This window comes from Salvelinus alpinus, chromosome 3, assembly GCF_045679555.1.
Source record: "Salvelinus alpinus chromosome 3, SLU_Salpinus.1, whole genome shotgun sequence".
NCBI classification, from domain to species: Eukaryota; Metazoa; Chordata; class Actinopteri; order Salmoniformes; family Salmonidae; genus Salvelinus; species Salvelinus alpinus.
The window spans coordinates 27,972,778-27,992,563 of record NC_092088.1 but is presented as its reverse complement, the minus strand read 5'-3'; the positions used below and the strand labels follow the sequence as shown (position 1 = coordinate 27,992,563).

Below are 19,786 nucleotides of genomic sequence, written 5' to 3'. Positions count from 1 at the left end.
AGGGGATCTGACCTGACCTCAACCCCTCATTTGCCTAATCCTCAGATGTCCATCCGTATCCCCTATAGCATGTGACTTCCTCCCGTCCATCCAAGACATTCCAAAGCCATCTGGCTCCTACAGATAACCATTAACTTCGGATGTAAAAACCAGTCTCTTTCACTCCTTAGATACTATACTTCTGAGTATAACAATGTTCCAAGTTTAACCCAGAATCTAACAGTATCCAACACCGTTAACACTAAGTAAACAACTTTCAACATCGCGCCAACCAGACATGGTCGCCCTGCTTCTAGCTCCTAGACAACTTTGCAGTATTATAGTTTTTTTGTATTATTTCTTACATTATTTTCTCTATTACCTACAGGCGAAAATCACTTTGGGATATTAGATTGGCGGTCACTCACCATAAATTCACTCCTGGACCCTTTGTTTAAACTGCCGAGGCAACTCCATTCATCCCGGGTGATACTCCAAAACAACCGCCGAAGGAGGAGAAGTGGGGACAATAAAATAGATGAGCTCAGGGCAAGGATCTTCCAGACAGAGACATATTCTGCTTTACAGAATCGTGGCTCTCTCCGGATACATTGTCCCCGTCCATAGAACCAGCGTGGTCCTCCGTTCATTGTGAGGGCAGGAACAATAAACTATCCAGGAAACACAAAGGTAAGGAGCATGTTTCATGACAAACAACTCATGGTGTTATGGGTAACGTACAGGAACTCAAGTCCTTTGGTTCTCCCGATCTGGAATACCTCCATCAAATGCCGACCACATTACCTCCCAAGATAATTGTCTTCGGTTATAGTCACTGCCATATACATTCCCTCAGAAGCCGACACTGCGACGGAGCTCAAGAAACCACATATCCTGAAGGCACATTTATTGTAGCTGGGGACTTTAATAAAGAAAATTTGAGGAACACACTACCAAAATGCTATCAACATATTTGCTACTCATGGTGCGAAATTTCTTGTTCATTGCTACTCTCCCTTCCGGGATGGCTACATGGCCCTGACCTCCCTTTGGGGAAATCTGACCATACCTCTTCCTCAACATCAACAAAACGAAGGAGCTGATCGTGGACTACAGGAGACAGCAGAGAGAGCACACCCCCATCCAAATTGACAGAGACCTGAAATGATCCCTTCACACCAACAATGTGGTGAAGAAGGCGCAACAGCGCCTCTTCAACCCCTAAGTCCCTCACAAACGTGTACAGATGTACCCTTGAGAGCATCCTGTCAGACAGTATTACCGCCTGGTATGGCAATTGTACCATCCGCAACAGCAGGGCACTCTAGAGGGTGGTACGGTCAGCCCAACGCATCATCGGGGGCACACTGCCTGCCCTCCAGGATATCTACAGCACCCGGTGTCACAGGAAGGCCAAGATCATCATCAAGGACCTCAGCCACCCGAGCCACGGCCTGTTCACCCCGCTACCATCTAGAAGAGACAGTACATCAAAGCTGGGACCGAGAGACTGATAAACAGCTTATATCCCCAGGCCATCAGACTGTTAAATAGCCACCACTAGACGGCCTCCACCCAGTACTGTGCCATCTGCCCACTACCCTACACTGCCCCTCAGTCACTATCACTAGCTGGCCACCACCGGGTACTCAAGCCTGCACCTTAAGGACTACTACATAGTCAATGACCACTGGTCACTTTAATAACATTTACATACTATTTATACATCCACTGTTGTACTACATAAAACATTTAAAAAATACATTTGCGATTATTGTGTGCTTGTTGAAATTTACTGCACTGATCGATAGGAACATAAGCATATCGCTGCACCCACTATAGCACTTGTTAAACTGTGTACGCAACCAATAACATTTCATTTTAAGAAATCAAAATCTTCAGGCGCTGACTCTCCAGGTCCATAGACCACTCACTAAAGGTAAATATGCAATTTTAGTGAACTATCCCTTTAAAATGTAAAACAAATCGGCACAATGAGCTAAAAACATTCTTACACCACCAGCATTGCTTCTCAGCCCATGCTGAACTATTCTGTCCAGATATCTCATACAGAAAAGATACTTGCTTAAAAAAAAAGCAATCTAGTGACTCCAAAAATATTTCCCCAAATAACTTCTTGGCTTTTAAAACGCAAACCAAGGAAACCTAGGTGTTCACTGTTTCCTGTAGCATTCAAAGAGCAACAAGGAATTTACACAAGAAACAATCTCACGTTACTTGACCACTTTCTAAGTACAAACTGCTTGCGAACTTTCAACTCAAGCCATAACACATAACCGACCATTGGACCTCTCACCACACGTGCTGGGCCCAGTGGTCGGTTATGTGCTATGGCTTAAGTTCAAAGTGCCGCAGTCTCAATCACAATTCAACACTGCATTGCCATAGGAAGACGACTCTCGCCAAACTCTCTCTCCATTCGCTAAGACGCCAGCAATTTGGCGGCGTATAGAAGTAGTCCGCCCAGGCCGGCAGCGGTCGCTATGGCGATGGCCCTGGCCAGCAGGAACTCCATAGAGTCCTCGAGCTTGGTGTGCAGCCGCAGCACCTGGCGCTGGGTGTCCTCGCGGCTGCCCGAGTTTTCCACCACGTGACTGGCCAATCCCCGCTTCTCGTTTAGGGGCATCTGGGCGGCCACACGCTGCTCCGCCTGCTCCTGGGTCAGCCCGTCCCGGTTCATGAGGCGCGACAGCTGGGTGGCCGGGTCACTGGATCAGGAAAAGAGAACATGCTTAACCCTTTACACTGGCAGATTTGGACAATGATAAGAGCCTAAATTGGAATGCAGTGGCTGTACAGTAACATGATATACATGACATCAGAGGGTTTTGACTGACAGCCGTTCTAAACTTGAGCACTGCAGGAGAATAAGTTGCACCCATCCCTCCAGCTAATTGGGCAACGTTGGCAATTTTTTTGTTCTCTGGGTGAGGGAAAATGCTGTAAATTACAAAAATGAGACTTGAGGAATATAATAAATACTGATTTGATGTCATACAATGCACTCGTGACTCCGTTTTATGGCCACCAAAATTACGATCTGCTTCTGTGAATTTCCTTGTGAAAGCCTGACTCTATAATAGTATTTCATAATTTAGCTAGTAATGTTAGCAATAGAACAAGCTTTACAAGTATGCCCACCTGACCCAGATTACGATTTATAATGGACCGTTGTTGGAAACAACACCTCCACTTCGCTGATCTTCAACACAGGGGCCCCACAAGGGTGCGTGCTCAGACCCCTCCTGTACTCCCTGTTCACCAATGACTGCGTGGCCACGCAAGCCTCCAATTCAATCATCAAGGTTGCAGACGACACAACAGTAGTAGACCTGATTACCAACAATGACGAGACAGCCTACAGGGAGGTGGTGAGGGCCCTGGCGGAGTGGTGAAAGGGGAAAAAAACTCTCCCTCAATGTCAACAAAACGAAGGAGCTGATCATGGACTACAGGCGACAGTAGAGGGAGCACGCCTCTATCCACATCGACGGGACCGCAGTGGAGAAGGAGGAGAGGTTCAAGTTTCTTGGCATACACATCACTGACAATCTGAAAATGTCCACCCACAGACAGTGTGGTGATGAAGGCGCAACAGTACCTCTTCAACCTCAGGAGGCTGAATAAATTTGTCTTGGCCCCTAAAACCCTCACAAACGTTTACAGATGCACAATTGAGAGCATCCTGTCGGGTTGTATCACCGCCTGGTACGGCAACTGAACCGCCTGCAACCTTAGGGCTCTCCAGAGGGGGCACACTGCCTGCCGTCCAGGACACCAACAGCACCCGATGTCACAGGAAGGCCAAATAGATCATCAAGGACATCAACCACCCGAGCCACGGCCTGTTCACACCGCTACCATCCAGAAGGCGAAGTCAGTACAGGTGCATCAAAGCTGGGACCGAGAGACTGAAAAATTGCTTCTATCTCAAGGCCATCAGACTGTTAAACAGCCATCACTAACATTGAGTGGCTGCTGCCAACATACTGACTCAACTCTAACCACTGTAATAATAAAAAAAAAAATGTAATAAATGTATCACTAGCCACTTTAAACAATGCCAATTTATATAATGTTTACATACCCTACATTACTCATCTCATATGTACCAACAAACTATCATGGTCCAAACACACCAAGACAGTTTTGAAGATGTCACGACAACGCCTATTCCCCCTCAGGAGACTGAAAAGAGCCGAAATGGGTCGCCAGATCCTCAAAAAGTTCTACAGCTGCACCATCGAGAGCATCCTGACTGGTTGCATCACCACCTGGTATGGAAACTGCTCGGCATCCGACCGCAAGGCGCTACAGAGGGTAGTGCGTATGGCCCAGTAACCCATACATTGACTCGGTACTGGTACCCCCTGTATATAGCCTCATTATTGTTATTTTACTTTAGTTTATTTAGAAAATATTTTCTCACTCTGCACTGTTTGTTAAGGGCTTGTAAGTAAGCATTTCATGGTCTACACCTGTTGTATTAGGCGGATGTGACAAATAACATTTTATTTGACCCATAATGTTCCCCAGATGTTTGAGTGTTCAGTTTTCAGTTAGTTAGGGGAACATTCTAAGTATGTTAGCAAACACCTCCTGAAACCTATTTAGCAAGTTCTGGCATTAGAGTTAGGAGAATATTCCCTAAATATTAAACAGAACTTACCCAGAACGTGGTCACCGTGACCTCAGAATATTCTATATTAATGTTCTAGACACGTTTCATTGGAAGGCTGCAAGAACTGTATCCATGGAATATTCTTTGACGGAATATTCTCATAACCCTTGGAAAACTGGACACAGAAATGTTCTTGCAACGTTCTCACGAAACGTGTCTTAGAACATTAAAATAGAATATTCTGAGGTCATGGTGACCACGTTCTGGTTAAGTTCTGTTTGACAATGGTCTCTTTGGAAATGGTATCTTGGAAACAGTACTTGCCCTTGTTGAACTTATCTCTGGTCTAGGTTTAGGAAAGCTATAAGGTGCCGGTTGGTCGTGTGCAGCGCAAGGTCATCATTCAATTTACCTGAATTCTGAGCACAGCGCACTACCCCAAAGCGCTGTGCTGCAATAGTTGTCATGTTACTCAGTATCACGAAACTCAAAGTATCATGGGAAGGAAAGTCAACATGAGGCAGAACCTATTTCTTGAGGAAAACAGTCCTAAGGTAGCAAGCAAACAGATATTGTCACGTTTATTTTCCAAGCTAGAGTACATCGTATTTTAGGTTGAAATCTTAAAGCAGGTTCAAACTTTTAGAAATGAAAGGTCGGAGAGCCGTAGTTGGTCTTACCAGTACACCACCACAGTGTGGTTGAGGAAACGGGTTAGACGCCGCGTCTCGAAGAGCAGGGGCACATCTAGCACCACGTAGCGATAACCTGGAGGGGAAAGAGCAGTAGCACTACAACAGAGCCCTCACACCAGAGCCGTGGACTGCTCTACTGTACTGTGGCTCCTACCAATCCACAATGTTAGGTATTCCATGGTTTAATCTCCATATGTCCCATTAAGAATTCCTTACACTTTTTCATTTGATTATTATGACATATGTAATTCAGTGGCTTTACAATATATGATACATTTACTGTAGACGGGGAGACCACCCCAGAAAAAAAATTAAATAAAACATACTGTTGTAATTGTATTTTTTACACTTAGTTAGCTAACCTCGGAGGAAGAAGACGACGATCTGTTTGAGCATTGCCTTGTGGATCTCGGGGTGGGTGATGGAGTTAAGCAGGCGCCGCTTGTCCTCGCTGGCGAAGATGAGCTCACCCAGCTTCTGCCGGTCGATCTCCCCATTTTCCAGCAGGATCTCGGGGCCAAAGTGCTTCACGATCCGGCAGTAGGCCGGACTGTGGGGCTCCACCACTGGCAAAGACACAGGACACGGTTAGGTTAGCCTGATTAAAGACATGGTTCATGTTCATTAAGGCATGCAACAGAATGTGTCCTCAAACATTTGCGTCGGGAAAACAAAAATGAGCATTTCTTAATTGACAAGTCCATGTAGTACCTCTCTGTTTCAGTCACATTCTTCCCCCTATTTGGTGCCTAATGAACACGACGACCCTTGTCGCGGCTTTCTCACAGCCATCCAATATAAAGACGCCTGTGTTGTCTAGGGTTGAATAGTTGTTCCATCCCAAGATTTAACTATTTTTCTCTGGGTACCCCAGTATTTCCCGCCAAAACAGGAAGTCTCAATCTAAAGCATATAAATATGTCTGGATTTGATTAGAGCTTTTAACGGCAAGAAAATTCAAGCCTGATGATACCTGAGCCTGATGACCCATACATTAAGGATATTTTATGAGCCCATGCCTAAAAAAGCCCAAGCGATTTCGCCGTTAACCAATGATTTACATGATAAATAGACTACAGCACATTATGCACGACAGAAGAACATAAAGGCCCATAGACGTAGTTATGCTCTCTTGGGTAAATGAATGAAACAAGCTCCATCCAGTAAGCTAATCTTTTTGAGTGTGGACTGTATTATGCTGTATTACATGGACTGGAATTACACACCGCGTTCAAACCATGTGATGCTGGTGCAGGACATGCAGCCTACAAAGGCTAGCGAATTTGATTTAAAATTGGGAAATATAATAGAGCTTATTTTAAGCATATACAGTTGAAGTCGGAAGTTTACATACACCTTAGCCAAATACATTTAAAATCAGTTTTTCACAGTTCCTGACATTTAATCCTAGTAAAAATTCCCTGTTTTAGGTCAGTTAGGATCACCACTTTATTTTAAGAATGTGAAATGTCAGAATAATAGTAGAGAGAATTATTTAATTCAGCTTTTCTTTCTTTCATCACATTCCCAGTGGGTCAGAAGTTTACATACACTCAATTAGTATTTGGTAGCATTGCCTTTAAATTGTTTAACTTGGGTCAAACATTTCGGTTAGCCTTCCACAAGCTTCCCACAATAAGTTGGGTGAATTTTGGCCCATTCCTCCTGACAGAGCTGGAATAACTGAGTCAGATTTGTACGCCTCCTTGCTCGCACACGCTTTTTCAGTTCTGCCCACAAATTTTCTATAGGATTGAGATCAGGGCTTTGTGATGGGAACTCCAATACCTTGACATTGTTGTCCTTAAGCCATTTTGCCACAACTTTGGAAATATGTTTGGGGTCATTGTCCATTTGGAAGACCCATTTGCGACCAAGCTTTAACTTTCTGACTGATGTCTTGAGATGTTGCTTCAATATATCCACATAATTATCCTACCTCATGATGTCATCTATTTTGTGAAGTGCACCAGTCCCTCCTGCAGCAAAGCACCCCGACAACATGATGCTGCCACCCCCGTGCTTCACTTGTGTGACAAAACTGCACATTTTAGAGTGGCCTTTTATTGTCCCTAGCGCAAGGTGCACCTGTGTAATGATCATGCTGTTTAATCAGCTTCTTGATATGCCACACCTGTCAGATGGATGGATTATTTGGGCAAAGGAGAAATGCTCACTAACAGGAATGTAAACAAATTTGTGCACAAAATTTTTGAGAAATAAGCTTTTTGTGCATATGGAACATTTCGGGGATATTTTATTTCAGCTCGTGAAACATGGGACCAACACTTTACATGTTGCGTTGGTTTTTGTTCAGTGTAATATACCAGTTTCTCACAGTTACTTATCCCGGGAAAAGGGAGTGGGTTTGGGCTGTAAATCTCAGTAATTCTCGGTAACCCGGTTCCCGCTATTCAACCCTAGTGTTCTCAAAACAGACGGAATCCCTTAAAATATGTCAACAGGACAGTTTTTTCAAAATGAGTCTGGATTAAATACGACCGGATTCATGATGGCATATCAGAAAAAGCTGGTGGGAGGAGCTACAGCGGGTATAGAAAGTCACCACCCCTTTCAAAAATTCAAAGAAAAGAATCCACTATGGGCGGAAAGGTAATTTCAAAAGATCTAAGAGATAAAGTTGTGGAAAGGCACAAGTCAGGGGATGAATATAAAATATTCCAAAGGCTTTGTCTATCCCTCGGAGCACAGTTAAGACCATTAATAAGAAGTGGAAGGCGAATGGCACCACCCAGACCATGCAAAGATCAAGCCATCCCTCCAAACTGGATGACCGGGCAAGGAGGAAACTGATCAGAGAGGCAAGAAGAAAAGAAAGAAGGAAAAAAACACATCAAGTCTCGTTTGAGCTTTGCCAAAAAGATTCCCAAGGCCAAGTGGCAAAAGGTGCTGTGGTCAGATGAGACCAAAATTGAACTTTTTGGGCTGAACGTAAAAAGATATGTCTGGCGAAAACCCAATACATCTTTCCACCCAAAGAACACCATGTCTACAGTAAAGTATGTCCATGGCAGCATCCTGTTGTGGGGGTGTTTCTCTTCAGCAGGGACAGGAGCACTTGTCAGGAAAGAAGGGAAAATGGACAGTGCAAAACCCTCACAAACTTTTACAGATGCACAATCGAGAGCATCCTGTCAGGCTGTATCACCGCCTGGTACTGCTCTGCCCACAACCGTAAGGCTCTCCAGAGGGTAGTGAGGTCTGCACAACGCATCACCGGGGGCAAACTACCTGCCGCCCAGGACACCTACACCACCCGATGTCACAGGAAGGCCAAAAAGATCATCAAGGACAACAACCACCCGAGCCACTGCCTGTTCACCCCGCTATCATCCAGAAGGCGAGGTCAGTACAGGTGCATCAAAGCGGGGACCAAGAGACTGAAAAACAGCTTCTATCTCAAGGCCATCAGACTGTTAAACAGCCATCACTAACATTGAGTGGCTGCTGCCAACATACTGACTCAACTCTAACCACTGTAATAATAAAACAATTGATGTAATAAATGTATCACTAGCCACTTTAAACAATGACAATTTATATAATATTTACATACCCTACATTACTCATCTCATATGTACAGTGGAGAGAACAAGTATTTGATACACTGCCGATTTTGCAGGTTTTCCTACTTACAAAGCATGTAGAAGTCTGTAATTTTTATCATAGGTACACAAAAATCCAGAAAATCACATTGTATGATTTTTAAGTAATTAATTAGCATTTTATTGCATGACATAAGTATTTGATACATCAGAAAAGCAGAACTTAATATTTGGTACAGAAACCTTTGTTTGCAATTACAGAGATCATACGTTTCCTGTAGTTCTTGACCAGGTTTGCACACACTGCAGCAGGGATTTTGGCCCACTCCTCATACAGACCTTCTCCAGATCATTCAGGTTTCGGGGCTGTTGCTGGGCAATACGGACTTTCAGCTCCCTCCAAAGATTTTCTATTGGGTTCAGGTCTGGAGACTGGCTAGGCCACTCCAGGACCTTGAGATGCTTCTTACGGAGCCACTCCTTAGTTGCCCTGGCTGTGTGTTTCGGGTCGTTGTCATGCTGGAAGACCCAGCCACGACCCATCTTCAATGCTCTTACTGAGGGAAGGTTATTGGCCAAGATCTCGCGGTACATGGCCCCATCCATCCTCCCCTCAATACGGTGCAGTCGTCCTGTCACCTTTGCAGAAAAGCATCCCCAAAGAATGATGTTTCCACCTCCATGCTTCACGGTTGGGATGGTGTTCTTGGGGTTGTACTCATCCTTCTTCTTCCTCCAAACACGGCGAGTGGAGTTTAGACCAAAAAGCTCTATTTTTGTCTCATCAGACCACATGACCTTCTCCCATTCCTCCTCTGGATCATCCAGATGGTCATTGGCAAACTTCAGATGGGCTTGGACATGCGCTGGCTTGAGCAGGGGGACCTTGCGTGCGCTACAGGATTTTAATCCATGACGGCGTAGTGTGTTACTAATGGTTTTCTTTGAGACTGTGGTCCCAGCTCTCTTCAGGCCATTGACCAGGTCCTGCCGTGTAGTTCTGGGCTGATCCCTCACCTTCCTCATGATCATTGATGCCCCACGAGGTGAGATCTTGCATGGAGCCCCAGACCGAGGGTGATTGACCGTCATCTTCAACTTCTTCCATTTTCTAATAATTGCGCCAACAGTTGTTGCCTTCTCACCAAGCTGCTTGCCTATTGTCCTGTAGCCCATCCCAGCCTTGTGCAGGTCTACAATTTTATCCCTGATGTCCTTACACAGCTCTCTGGTCTTGGCCATTGTGGAGAGGTTGGAGTCTGTTTGATTGAGTGTGTGGACAGGTGTCTTTTATATAGGTAACGAGTTCAAACAGGTGCAGTTAATACAGGTAATGAGTGGAGAACAGGAGGGCTTCTTAAAGAAAAACTAACAGGTCTGTGAGAGCCGGAATTCTTACTGGTTGGTAGGTGATCAAATACTTATGTCATGCAATAAAATGCAAATTAATTACTTAAAAATCATACAATGTGATTTTCTGGATTTTTGTTTTAGATTCCGTTTCTCACAGTTTAAGTGTACCTATGATAACAATTACAGACCTCTACATGCTTTGTAAGTAGGAAATCCTGCAAAATCGGCAGTGTATCAAATACTTGTTCTCCCCACTGTATATACTGTACTCTACACCATCTACTGCATCTTGCCTATGCCGTTCGGCCATCACTCATTCATATATTTTTATGTACATATTCTTATTAATTCCTTTACACTTGTGTGTATGAGGTAGTTGTTGTGAAATTGTTAGGTTAGATTACTTGTTAGATATTACTGCATGGTCGGAACTAGAAGCACAAGCATTTCACTACACTCGCATTAACATCTGCTAACCATGTGTATGTGACAAATAAAATTAGATTTGACAGTGGTTGAAGGACAAGAAGGTGAATGTCCTTGAGTGGCCTAGTCAGAACCCCAACCTAAATCCCATCAAGAATCTGTGGACTGACTTGAAGAGTGCAGTCCATGAGCGGTCACCATGCAATTTGACTGAGCTTGAACAATTCTGTAAGGAAGAACTGGCAAATATTGCACAGTCTATATGTACAAAGTTAGTAGAAACGTATTCAAAGAGACTCATGGCTGTAATTCAAGCAAACGGCGGTTCCACCAAGTATTAACTCAGGGTGGTGTTCACTTATCCAAATATGTTATTTTACTGTTTGAATTCATTTTCAGATTTTTTTGTATTAAAACAATTCACTTGGATATTGTGGATTACTGTGTGTAAATAAAGTCAGATTTGATGCGTTTTCATTTCAGACTGTAAGGCAACAAAAGGTGAACATTTTGAAAGGGGGTGGTGACTTTCTATACCCACTGTATAGAAAGATTGGCTGGAATGGCATTAATGGAACGGAGCCAAATATGTGGTTTCCATGTTTCATACCGTTCCATTGATTCCATTCAAGTCTTTACAATGAGCCCATACTCATATCTCCTCCCACCAACCTCCTCTGCATGGCATAGTGATCAATACAAATAATTGGGGCACGCTCAAGTAAATTTTGCAATGACTTTAAACTGCACCATGGTTTTAAAATGAATGCAAATACAAGAGCGTGGAATGTCAAAATGGACCCAACATTGTATGTGTTTGTGTGTGTGTGTGTGTGTGCGCGAGAGAGGGGGGGGAAAAATCCCGTTTAGTCCCATAGCCTGTACCTTTTCTAGCCACCACATCGGCATCGATAATGGGGCAGCCAAGCTCTCGCAGCAGAGAGGACACAGTGCTCTTCCCTGAGGCGATTCCTCCCGTCAACCCCACCAAAAACATCCTACAGAAACACGAAGATAGGTCAGAGTAGGTATTTGTACTTATTATGGATCCCCATTAGCTGCTGCCAAGGCATCAGCTACTCTTCCTGGGGTCCAGCAAAGTTGAGGAAAGTTATACCATTTTAAAAACCTTACAATACATTCACAACAGATTTCACAACACATTAAGTGTGCCCTCAGGCCGCTAATCTACTACCACATATCTACAACACAAAATCCATGTGTACTGTCTGTTTGGTATGTGTGTTATCGTGTGTATGCATGTGTCTGTGCCTGCGCCTGTGACTCTTCACAGTCCCCGCTGTTCTATAAGGTGCATTTTTATCTTAAAAAAAAAAAATCTGATTCTACTGCTTGGATCAGCATAGAGTTCCGTGTGGTACTGTGCGCCTCCCATCGTCTGTTCTTGAGGACTGTGAAGAGACCTCTGGTGGCATGTCTTGTGGGGGATGCATGGGTGTCTGAGCTGTGGCAGTAGTTCAAACAGACAGCTCGGTGTATTCAACATGTCAATAATTCTCACAAATACAAGTAGTTAGGCATAAGGTTTGCAGTGTGGTTAGGTTTAAAAATCACACTTTAAGATCAATTGTAGAAATAGGCGGGGTCTATTACTTTGTGGCAACTTGTGATAACCCTGATTAATCAGTAAACATATGTTTTATTAACTTACTTCTGACCTCAAGAGTCCTTTCTTTCAATTAAAAGGTATGCAGGGGTAACGTTAGGGCAATCAGGTCCAAGAGACTGCACTGCAGCTAGCTATAACGTTAGCTCGCTAGCTGACGTCAGTTGTTGACTAGTCTTGTTCTTGTTGGATAACACGTTTTCAAAACCATACCTATTTGCTCCAATAAGTCTGCACAGTCACTGCCGTCTCGGCCACAGATATTACGCATACCGTTGTCGACGATTTCAGTGCAATATAAGCCCAGCTTGACGAAAGTTGACAGTGTTTGGTCACGTTAGGTCAAAGATTTGTATAACTATCCCACGATAGACCACATCAGATCGCTGTCTCATCAGCAGCACTAAAAAAGTACGTCCGGGTCACAGAATTGAGAAAATATTCAAAATAAAAGTCCCCCACGTAATAGTAGAAAAGTGTCAATAGCCTGTATGTATTCATGATAAATGAAAAATAATTGTCTAAACATTAACAATGATTCATATTTCTTCATATTTAAGTGACATTTGAATTAAATGTGGGTTTTTAAACATGTTCCAAGGTCAAATGAATGCCCCCAAAGCAAATCACTGTATATGGAATACATATTGGTTTAATTATTGTAGGAAATACTCCATAGGGTCTGTAGAATGTATATGGTGTCATTTCATGAGGCTCTGAATAATATGGAGTGTTGCTGGCCATTTACTCCACCCATTCCATTGGCCACAATCCAAATCACTGTATATGAAATACATATTGGCTTATAGAACAAACACTATTCTAGTAGGCAATACTCAGTAGGGCCTATAGAATGTATACATGCTGTCATTTCATGGGGCTCTGAATAATACAGAGCGTTTCCTTATTTTCTCAGCACTGTCCAGATCCCAAATTACGTTTTTAAATCCAGCACAATGATCCTATACCTTCTTGACCTTTGTGCTGTTGACTGTGCCCAATAATGTTTGTACCATGTTGTTATGTTGTGTTGCTACAATGCGTTGTTGTCATGTGTTGCTGCCTTGCTATGTTGTTGTCTTAGGTCTCTCTTCATGTAGTGTTGTGTTGTTGTGATGTGTGTTTTGTCCTATATTTATATTGTATATATTTATCTAAATCCCAGTCCCGTCCCCGCAGGAGGCCTTTTGCCTTTTGGTAGGCCGTCATTGTAAATAAGAATTTGTTCTTAACCGACTTGCCTAGTTAAATAAAGGTTAAATAAAATAAAAATTAAGGATTTCATGATGGGATGGAGGCAAGGTTGTCCAGATCTCCAGGGCCCCCTCTTCTAGAGGACACCCATTAGGACCCCTGCGTAGAGCCTCACCTGATGGCCCACATGCTCCTGTTGCTTCTCCATCAGTTCAGCCATGTGGATGCAAGATGTTTTTTTGTGCAAAAGTGGCGTGCAAAAAAGTACTTTCAGGACATCTATAGGGTATGTTTTTTACTGTTGTTATTGGCTGAGATTTCATCCACATTTTTTTAAGTGCATATGTTAGAAAGTATAATAATCACTGCAAAACCTAATCATTGCAAAAACGCTGACCCTGAAAGGTGGACATTCTGTGCTTCACAAAGTCCTACAGAGTTCAGAAGGAACCTCAGAGAGAGACCCAACCCAGGGAGTGGTCAGGGGGAGAAGGGGCAGGCAGCAGAGTAAGGTCAGGGGGAGAAGGGGCAGGCAGCAGGGTAAGGTCAGGGAGTGGTCAGGGGGAGAAGGGGCAGGCAGCAGGGTAAGGTCAGGGGAAGAAGGGGCAGGCAGCAGGGTAAGGTCAGGGAGTGGTCAGGAGGAGAAGGGGGCAGGCAGCAGGTAAGATCAGGGAGTGGTCAGGGGGAGAAGGGGGCAGGCAGCAGGTCAGGGAATGCTCAGACACTGAAAGAGAGGACCAAGAGACCTATGGATAATCCTGCTATTTCATTTGCAATTCATTCTGTTCTGCAGCACAATGAAAACATTGATAATGCATTTTGGAAGGAGGTTTCCCAAATTCTGCAATGGCCAACTGCTACAAAAAACACAGAAACGGTTAGTGTCAGGTAGCTTAAGTGGCTGTGGAAAGATGAGAATGGTGATACATGCGCTCGTGTTATGCAGCTAAAGGAAGGATTAAGCAGAGTAAGGTGGTGAGGCAAGAACTATGTACAGAGTCTGTGCCGAACACTGGTGTAATCAAGTGCTTGAATTAATTGAGTCACAGGAAGGAGTAGTAAAGGGTGGACCTAGTTCTATAGTAGGAGACTGTACGGATAGTGATGCTGTTGTCTGTGGTGATAGACTTAACTGTGGAGTTGACAGTACTGATAATTTGACCATTGATCAGAATAATTTGACACAACAGATTATAAAACGCAGCTGAAACAAATTTGACAAATACATTGTATGGGGGTGGTCGTGATGTTGAGGAGCACCAGAAAGTTAAGACTTGCCCAAGAAAAGGGGAAAAAATACATGTTTGGATTATCATGCTATTTCAATGGCAGTATAATGAAATATTTGATTTCCAATTTTGGAAGGAAGTCGCCAAAGCTTTGCAATAGCCAACAGGAACAACCATTGTCACTAATAGTGTCAACATTTTTAGGAATATGTGGAACAAGAATAGAAGTAACATTCAAAGTCTTCTTAATCAGATTAAGTTCACCAACCCTTTGAGCCTGTCACACATATGTAAGGAGATGGGAGATAAACTTAAGTCAGAGCAACACAGTCAAAGACAGTACACTAATTGGCATAAAAACACAGAGTGGGAAGGAGAAATGAGGCGACACATAAATATGGTGAGGAATAGGTCACACAACAAAATAAACCCAAAACATTGTGTTACATGTTTGAGGTCATCTTTATTTCAAGCGTGTTGTGCAGATGGGCAGATCTTGACATGATGCCTTGAAGCACTTCATGGCTACAGACATAAGTGCTAAGGGTCGGTAGTCATTCAGGCAGGTTACATTGGCGTTCTTGGGCACAGGGACTATGGTGGTCTGCTTGAAACATGTAGGTATTACAGACTCGATCAGGGACAGGTTGAAAATGTCAGTGAAGACACTTGCCAGTTGGTCAGCGAATGCTCTGAGTACACATCCTGGTTATCCGTCTGGCCCTGCAGCCTTGTGAATGTTGACCTGTTTATGGTGCATTGGGATGCTATCGGAATCATTAACATTTGTAACAAGCATTCGCTGTTTCACCCGTAATTACATTGTGTTATTACAGTGTAACTATGAATAATTACAATTATTACAATACTTGTTAGTGTAATAAGACCCCCTTAAAATGAATTTTACCACAAGTTCTCATGGATAGGCCTATTTCCAGGAAAGATTAAAATCCTTACTATGTAGTGCATTTTCAATATCAATTTTCAGTCGCTCAGAAAAGGATATATATATTTTTTTTTATAAACGGATACTGTGGCCTTTCGTCATGCGAGCTAAAATGTGTTGTGTACACTGCGAATGCACTCGATTTCCTTGTCTTATATTCAGGAGATATCATACATTCAGATGAAGATGATATGAAGACCATTTCGAGCTCCAGAGGGATCGACTTACATTGTCATTACATAATACTGCCAGATATAAGGCGCACAGGAATTTAATAGCCAATGCCGACTTCAGATGTTTGCCGCTCAGAACAGAAATGGCATTGGATTAGATACATCAGTGTTGACAAACATAACATCTGAACGCACACAAAAAAACTTTTGGGATTCTGATGGAATCAAATCACTGCAATTACTGAAAGAAGATGAAGTTGACCAAAATACAGTTATCAAGGGGTTTATTTGTTTTACAAGTATATCCTATTAAAAGGTTATTTGTTTTACTGAGGGGGGGGGGGAAATCAGACTCTGGCATGATATGACCAAGCACAGTGCAGCCTTCTGGGAAGCCACTGGTGGTGGGATCAAGTCTAGAGTCAATAAAAATAAGGATTTTGCTCTATGATAGTTGTAGCTTGCCTTTCTGCACCAAACAACTATGCCCCAGTAGTAGTTATGGTAAGCGAGGATCATACACAGATTGTAATAGAGCAGTTTTTTAATGCAATTAACGACAAAGGCTGGTGCATGACAGTAAAACGGTACCTGTACAAATGAATAGTGGTAGGTCCATAGTGTTGTTGAATACAGCTATGAAAATGTTCAATAGCGACAGTATGTTGACGTATTTGCGGCGCTGCTGGAAAATAGTCACAGGACAAGCCACGGCAAAGATCTGGACTTCTGTATCATACGAGCATGTAAAAGTTACTTAATGTGACAGGCTAGTGAACTCCATAAAAAAAACTATTTGGTGGTAAAGATGATGTAGTTGGCATGTACATGTTCAGTTGTTGTTGAATTACAAAAATCGCCAGGAAATTTGCGCTTTAGTCTATGACATTTGCATTGTCCTGGGGAGCAGAACTAATTCCACATTGGTAGAGCAGAGCCTTGTCAATGTGAATAGCCAAGCAGGACAGTCAAACAGCCATTCTAAAAGTGAACCATGCAATGCAAAGGATGAACTGCGGTGCAGATTATCTGAGCAACTGGGCAAAGTTCTGAAAGAAACAAAAATCACCTTTCATTGAGCATCAAAGACAATAGTAGTAGTGTCCAATGCACAGATCAAGTAAGTTAAGTAAGCAAGGGCTGTTGGACATACTTTTCAAAAAACGTTCTCCTTGTAATACCAATTTGATCTGTCCTTTTGGCAGAAGATTTACAGATGTTTTCAGCCTTATACAAGTCAAATCCAAGACAGAATAAGTACAGCAATTAGTGAGGGAATGTAAAAAATAAAATGCAAAGTGTTATTTCTTGATGAAAAACATAGAATTGACTATTGTAATGTCAAATGGTATACTGTGCAAAAAGCTGGCCAGAGACGTGAGGAAAATCAAACTTCCCAATCCCCCAAAAACGCAAAGCTGCCAACCTGAGGAAAGCTGTGAGAAAAGGAAAATAAAGCATCTCCAAAGGTATTTTCAAATTCCTCCAGCTATACATTCTAAATCATTCAGTCTTAATAAAAAGACCGGGATGAACAATGATCAGAATTTACAGTGTAGTGGATCACCACACCAGATACTATTGTTCTTGTTGTACCCGTGTAGCAGAAAATGTTACAGTTTCCATCCAGTACAATTGAAATCCAAGTTGTTGGCAACAAGAAACAGATGTACAGATTGAGTTCTGTAATATTTCACACAGGCACAAAATCAACAAGGGGGCATTTCTGGTCAGAGCTAGATTTGGACACTTAAGATACAGGCAAATGACTTACGTACACATTTCTGTTGGCACGACTAGGGAAGGGGTTGGCATGAGTACAGAAGGGTTATATATATTTCTATGAAGTACTTAAATGAGCCTCAGACACAAACAAAACTTGATTCAGAATGATATATTTCTGTAATTCCACAGTATGGATACTTTCCAGTCACACAGTAGATATAATTTTACCCATTTATATCGTTCTCAATACGGCATCAGAATTCTCTGGATGCCATAATAGATTACTTAGAGCTAACCAAGGGAAACCGTCTCCTCACTTCAAAAAGTCTAAATTTCCCAGTTTGAAGCATTGAATTCAGCGACACTTTCACAACCCACGGTTCAAGAACAACTGCATTACAGTGGTGTAAAGGACATAGTTGAACATTAGTGTTCAGGAAATTCCACCCGCAAATGATCTGTTCTAAATTCACAGTCTAAACACTTCCAGTAAGTGTGATACCCAGGCAGTGTATGGCCAGACTACAAAACTGATAGAACCCAGGGACATTTCTGCAGCAAGAAGTACCTTGTTGGTTCAAATCAACAGAGAAGAAAGAGCATGTCATATATCTAAGAATTCAAAAGGCTCTCAACAATCAAGCTTTTATGAAACCCATGCCCCACAGACTTTGCTTGTAAAAACAGACATGGCTAGGATCAAATTACCTAGTAGCTTTCCTCTACCTTGCATATTTAGCAAACATACATAGAATTTTTCCAGTAGTCACATTTTCAGATGAATACCCATTTGTGAAATTGTATACATGTCACCGCCATCTTTGGCAAGTAAACTGCACTGAGACATAAGTCATCAGTGGACTATAGATTTGAATCACTCAACAAATAGCTGCACAAAGACACGTTGTCTCGTTGCAATTGACATTTTGATAATGTAGCACAGACACTCTTAACCAGAGCGACTTAGAGTAGTGAGTGCATACATTTTCCATCGTACTGGTCCCCGTGGGATTCAAACCCACAACCCTGGCATTGCAAATGCCATGCTCTACAAACTGAGCCACAAGGGACCACATAAGTAGTGTAGAGGTTCTCCACTTTGGTCTGAAAGAAGTCATTCACTTATGCACTGTCAACTGCAAGGAATGTGATTCTTTAACATAAAAGGCATTCAAGTCACATGCGCCGAATACAACCTTACCGTGAAATGCTTACTTGCAAGCCCTTAACCAACAATGCAGTTCAAGAAATAGAGTTAAGAAAATATTTACTAAATAAAATGTAACAATAAAATAACATTAACGAGGCTATATACAGGGGGAACCGGTACCCATATACCACCCACCACTGCGACCTGTATGCTCTAGTTGGCTGGCACTCGCTACATATTTGTCGCCAGACCCACTGGCTCCAGGTCATCTATAAGTCTATGCTAGGTAAAGCTCCGCCTTTTCTCAGCTCACTGGTCACGATAACAACACCCACCCGTAGCACGCGCTCCAGAAGGTATATCTCACTGGTCATCCCCAAAGCCAACACATACTTTGGCCGCCTTTCCTTCCAGTTTTCTGCTGCCAATGACTGGAACGAATTGCCCCCCCCCAAAAAAACTAATAATACAATTTTAAAGATATCGCTGAAGCTGGAGACTTATATTCCCTCACTAACTTTAAACATCAGCTATCAGAGCAGCTAACTGATCACTGCAGCTGTACATAGCCCATCTGTAAATAGACCATCCAATCTACCTACCTCATCCCCATATTGTTTTTATTTACTCTTCTGCTCTTTTGCACACCAGTATTTCTACTTGCACTAGCTAAATTGTAATTACTTCGCTACTACGGCCTATTTATTGCCTTACCTCCTCACGCCATTTACACACACACTGTATATACTTTCTTTTTTTCTATTGTGTTATTGACTGTATGCTTGTTTATTCCATGTGTAACTATGTTGTTGTTTGTGTCGCACTGCTTTGCTTTATCTTGGCCAGGTCGCAGTTGTAAATGAGAACTTGTTCTCAACTAGCCTACCTGGTTAAATAAAAATAAATACAGAGTCAATGTGCAGGGGTACAGGTTAGTCGACTAAGCCAACTCAGAGGAAACGGTCTTCATTCACAGCTGAGAATATTGATAAAATAAGCAATGGAAATTGGTTCAGTGATAACATAATTGATGTGTACCTTGAACTTGTAAAATCTCATTTCGAGGATCACTTTGTGTTGA

The 19,786-nt window shown here is 42.6% G+C and overlaps 1 protein-coding gene across 3 annotated transcripts; it reads right to left on the bottom strand.

Annotated features, from left to right (window-relative positions):
* Nucleotides 1–1,659: 1,659 nt before the first annotated feature.
* Nucleotides 1,660–12,698, bottom strand: dcakd (dephospho-CoA kinase domain containing). 3 transcript variants are annotated; one of them, XM_071392397.1, is made up of 5 exons: nucleotides 12,334–12,698; nucleotides 11,547–11,659; nucleotides 5,679–5,882; nucleotides 5,302–5,389; nucleotides 1,660–2,708 (listed from the first exon to the last, which is right to left on the bottom strand). In XM_071392397.1, the coding sequence occupies exons 2-5, from the start codon at nucleotides 11,656–11,658 to the stop codon at nucleotides 2,423–2,425; spliced, it is 690 nt and encodes a 229-aa protein (XP_071248498.1). In that variant the 5' UTR covers nucleotide 11,659; nucleotides 12,334–12,698; the 3' UTR covers nucleotides 1,660–2,422. The 3 variants fall into 3 exon arrangements, with proteins under 3 accessions (XP_071248498.1, XP_071248499.1, XP_071248500.1); XM_071392398.1 differs by having other exon boundaries at nucleotides 12,341–12,668; XM_071392399.1 differs by having other exon boundaries at nucleotides 12,502–12,619.
* Nucleotides 12,699–19,786: the final 7,088 nt, after the last annotated feature.

Bases quoted from the DNA above. Each gene is read 5' to 3' on its own strand.
- dcakd (XM_071392397.1), bottom strand. From the start codon at position 11,658: ATGTTTTTGGTGGGGTTGACGGGAGGAATCGCCTCAGGGAAGAGCACT. The intron at 5,883-11,546 runs GTACAGGCTATG...TGTCTTTGCCAG, and splicing joins CGATGTGGTGGCTAGAAAAG to TGGTGGAGCCCCACAGTCCG. The intron at 5,390-5,678 runs GTTAGCTAACTA...TTTCCCCTCCAG, and splicing joins CGTCGTCTTCTTCCTCCGAG to GTTATCGCTACGTGGTGCTA.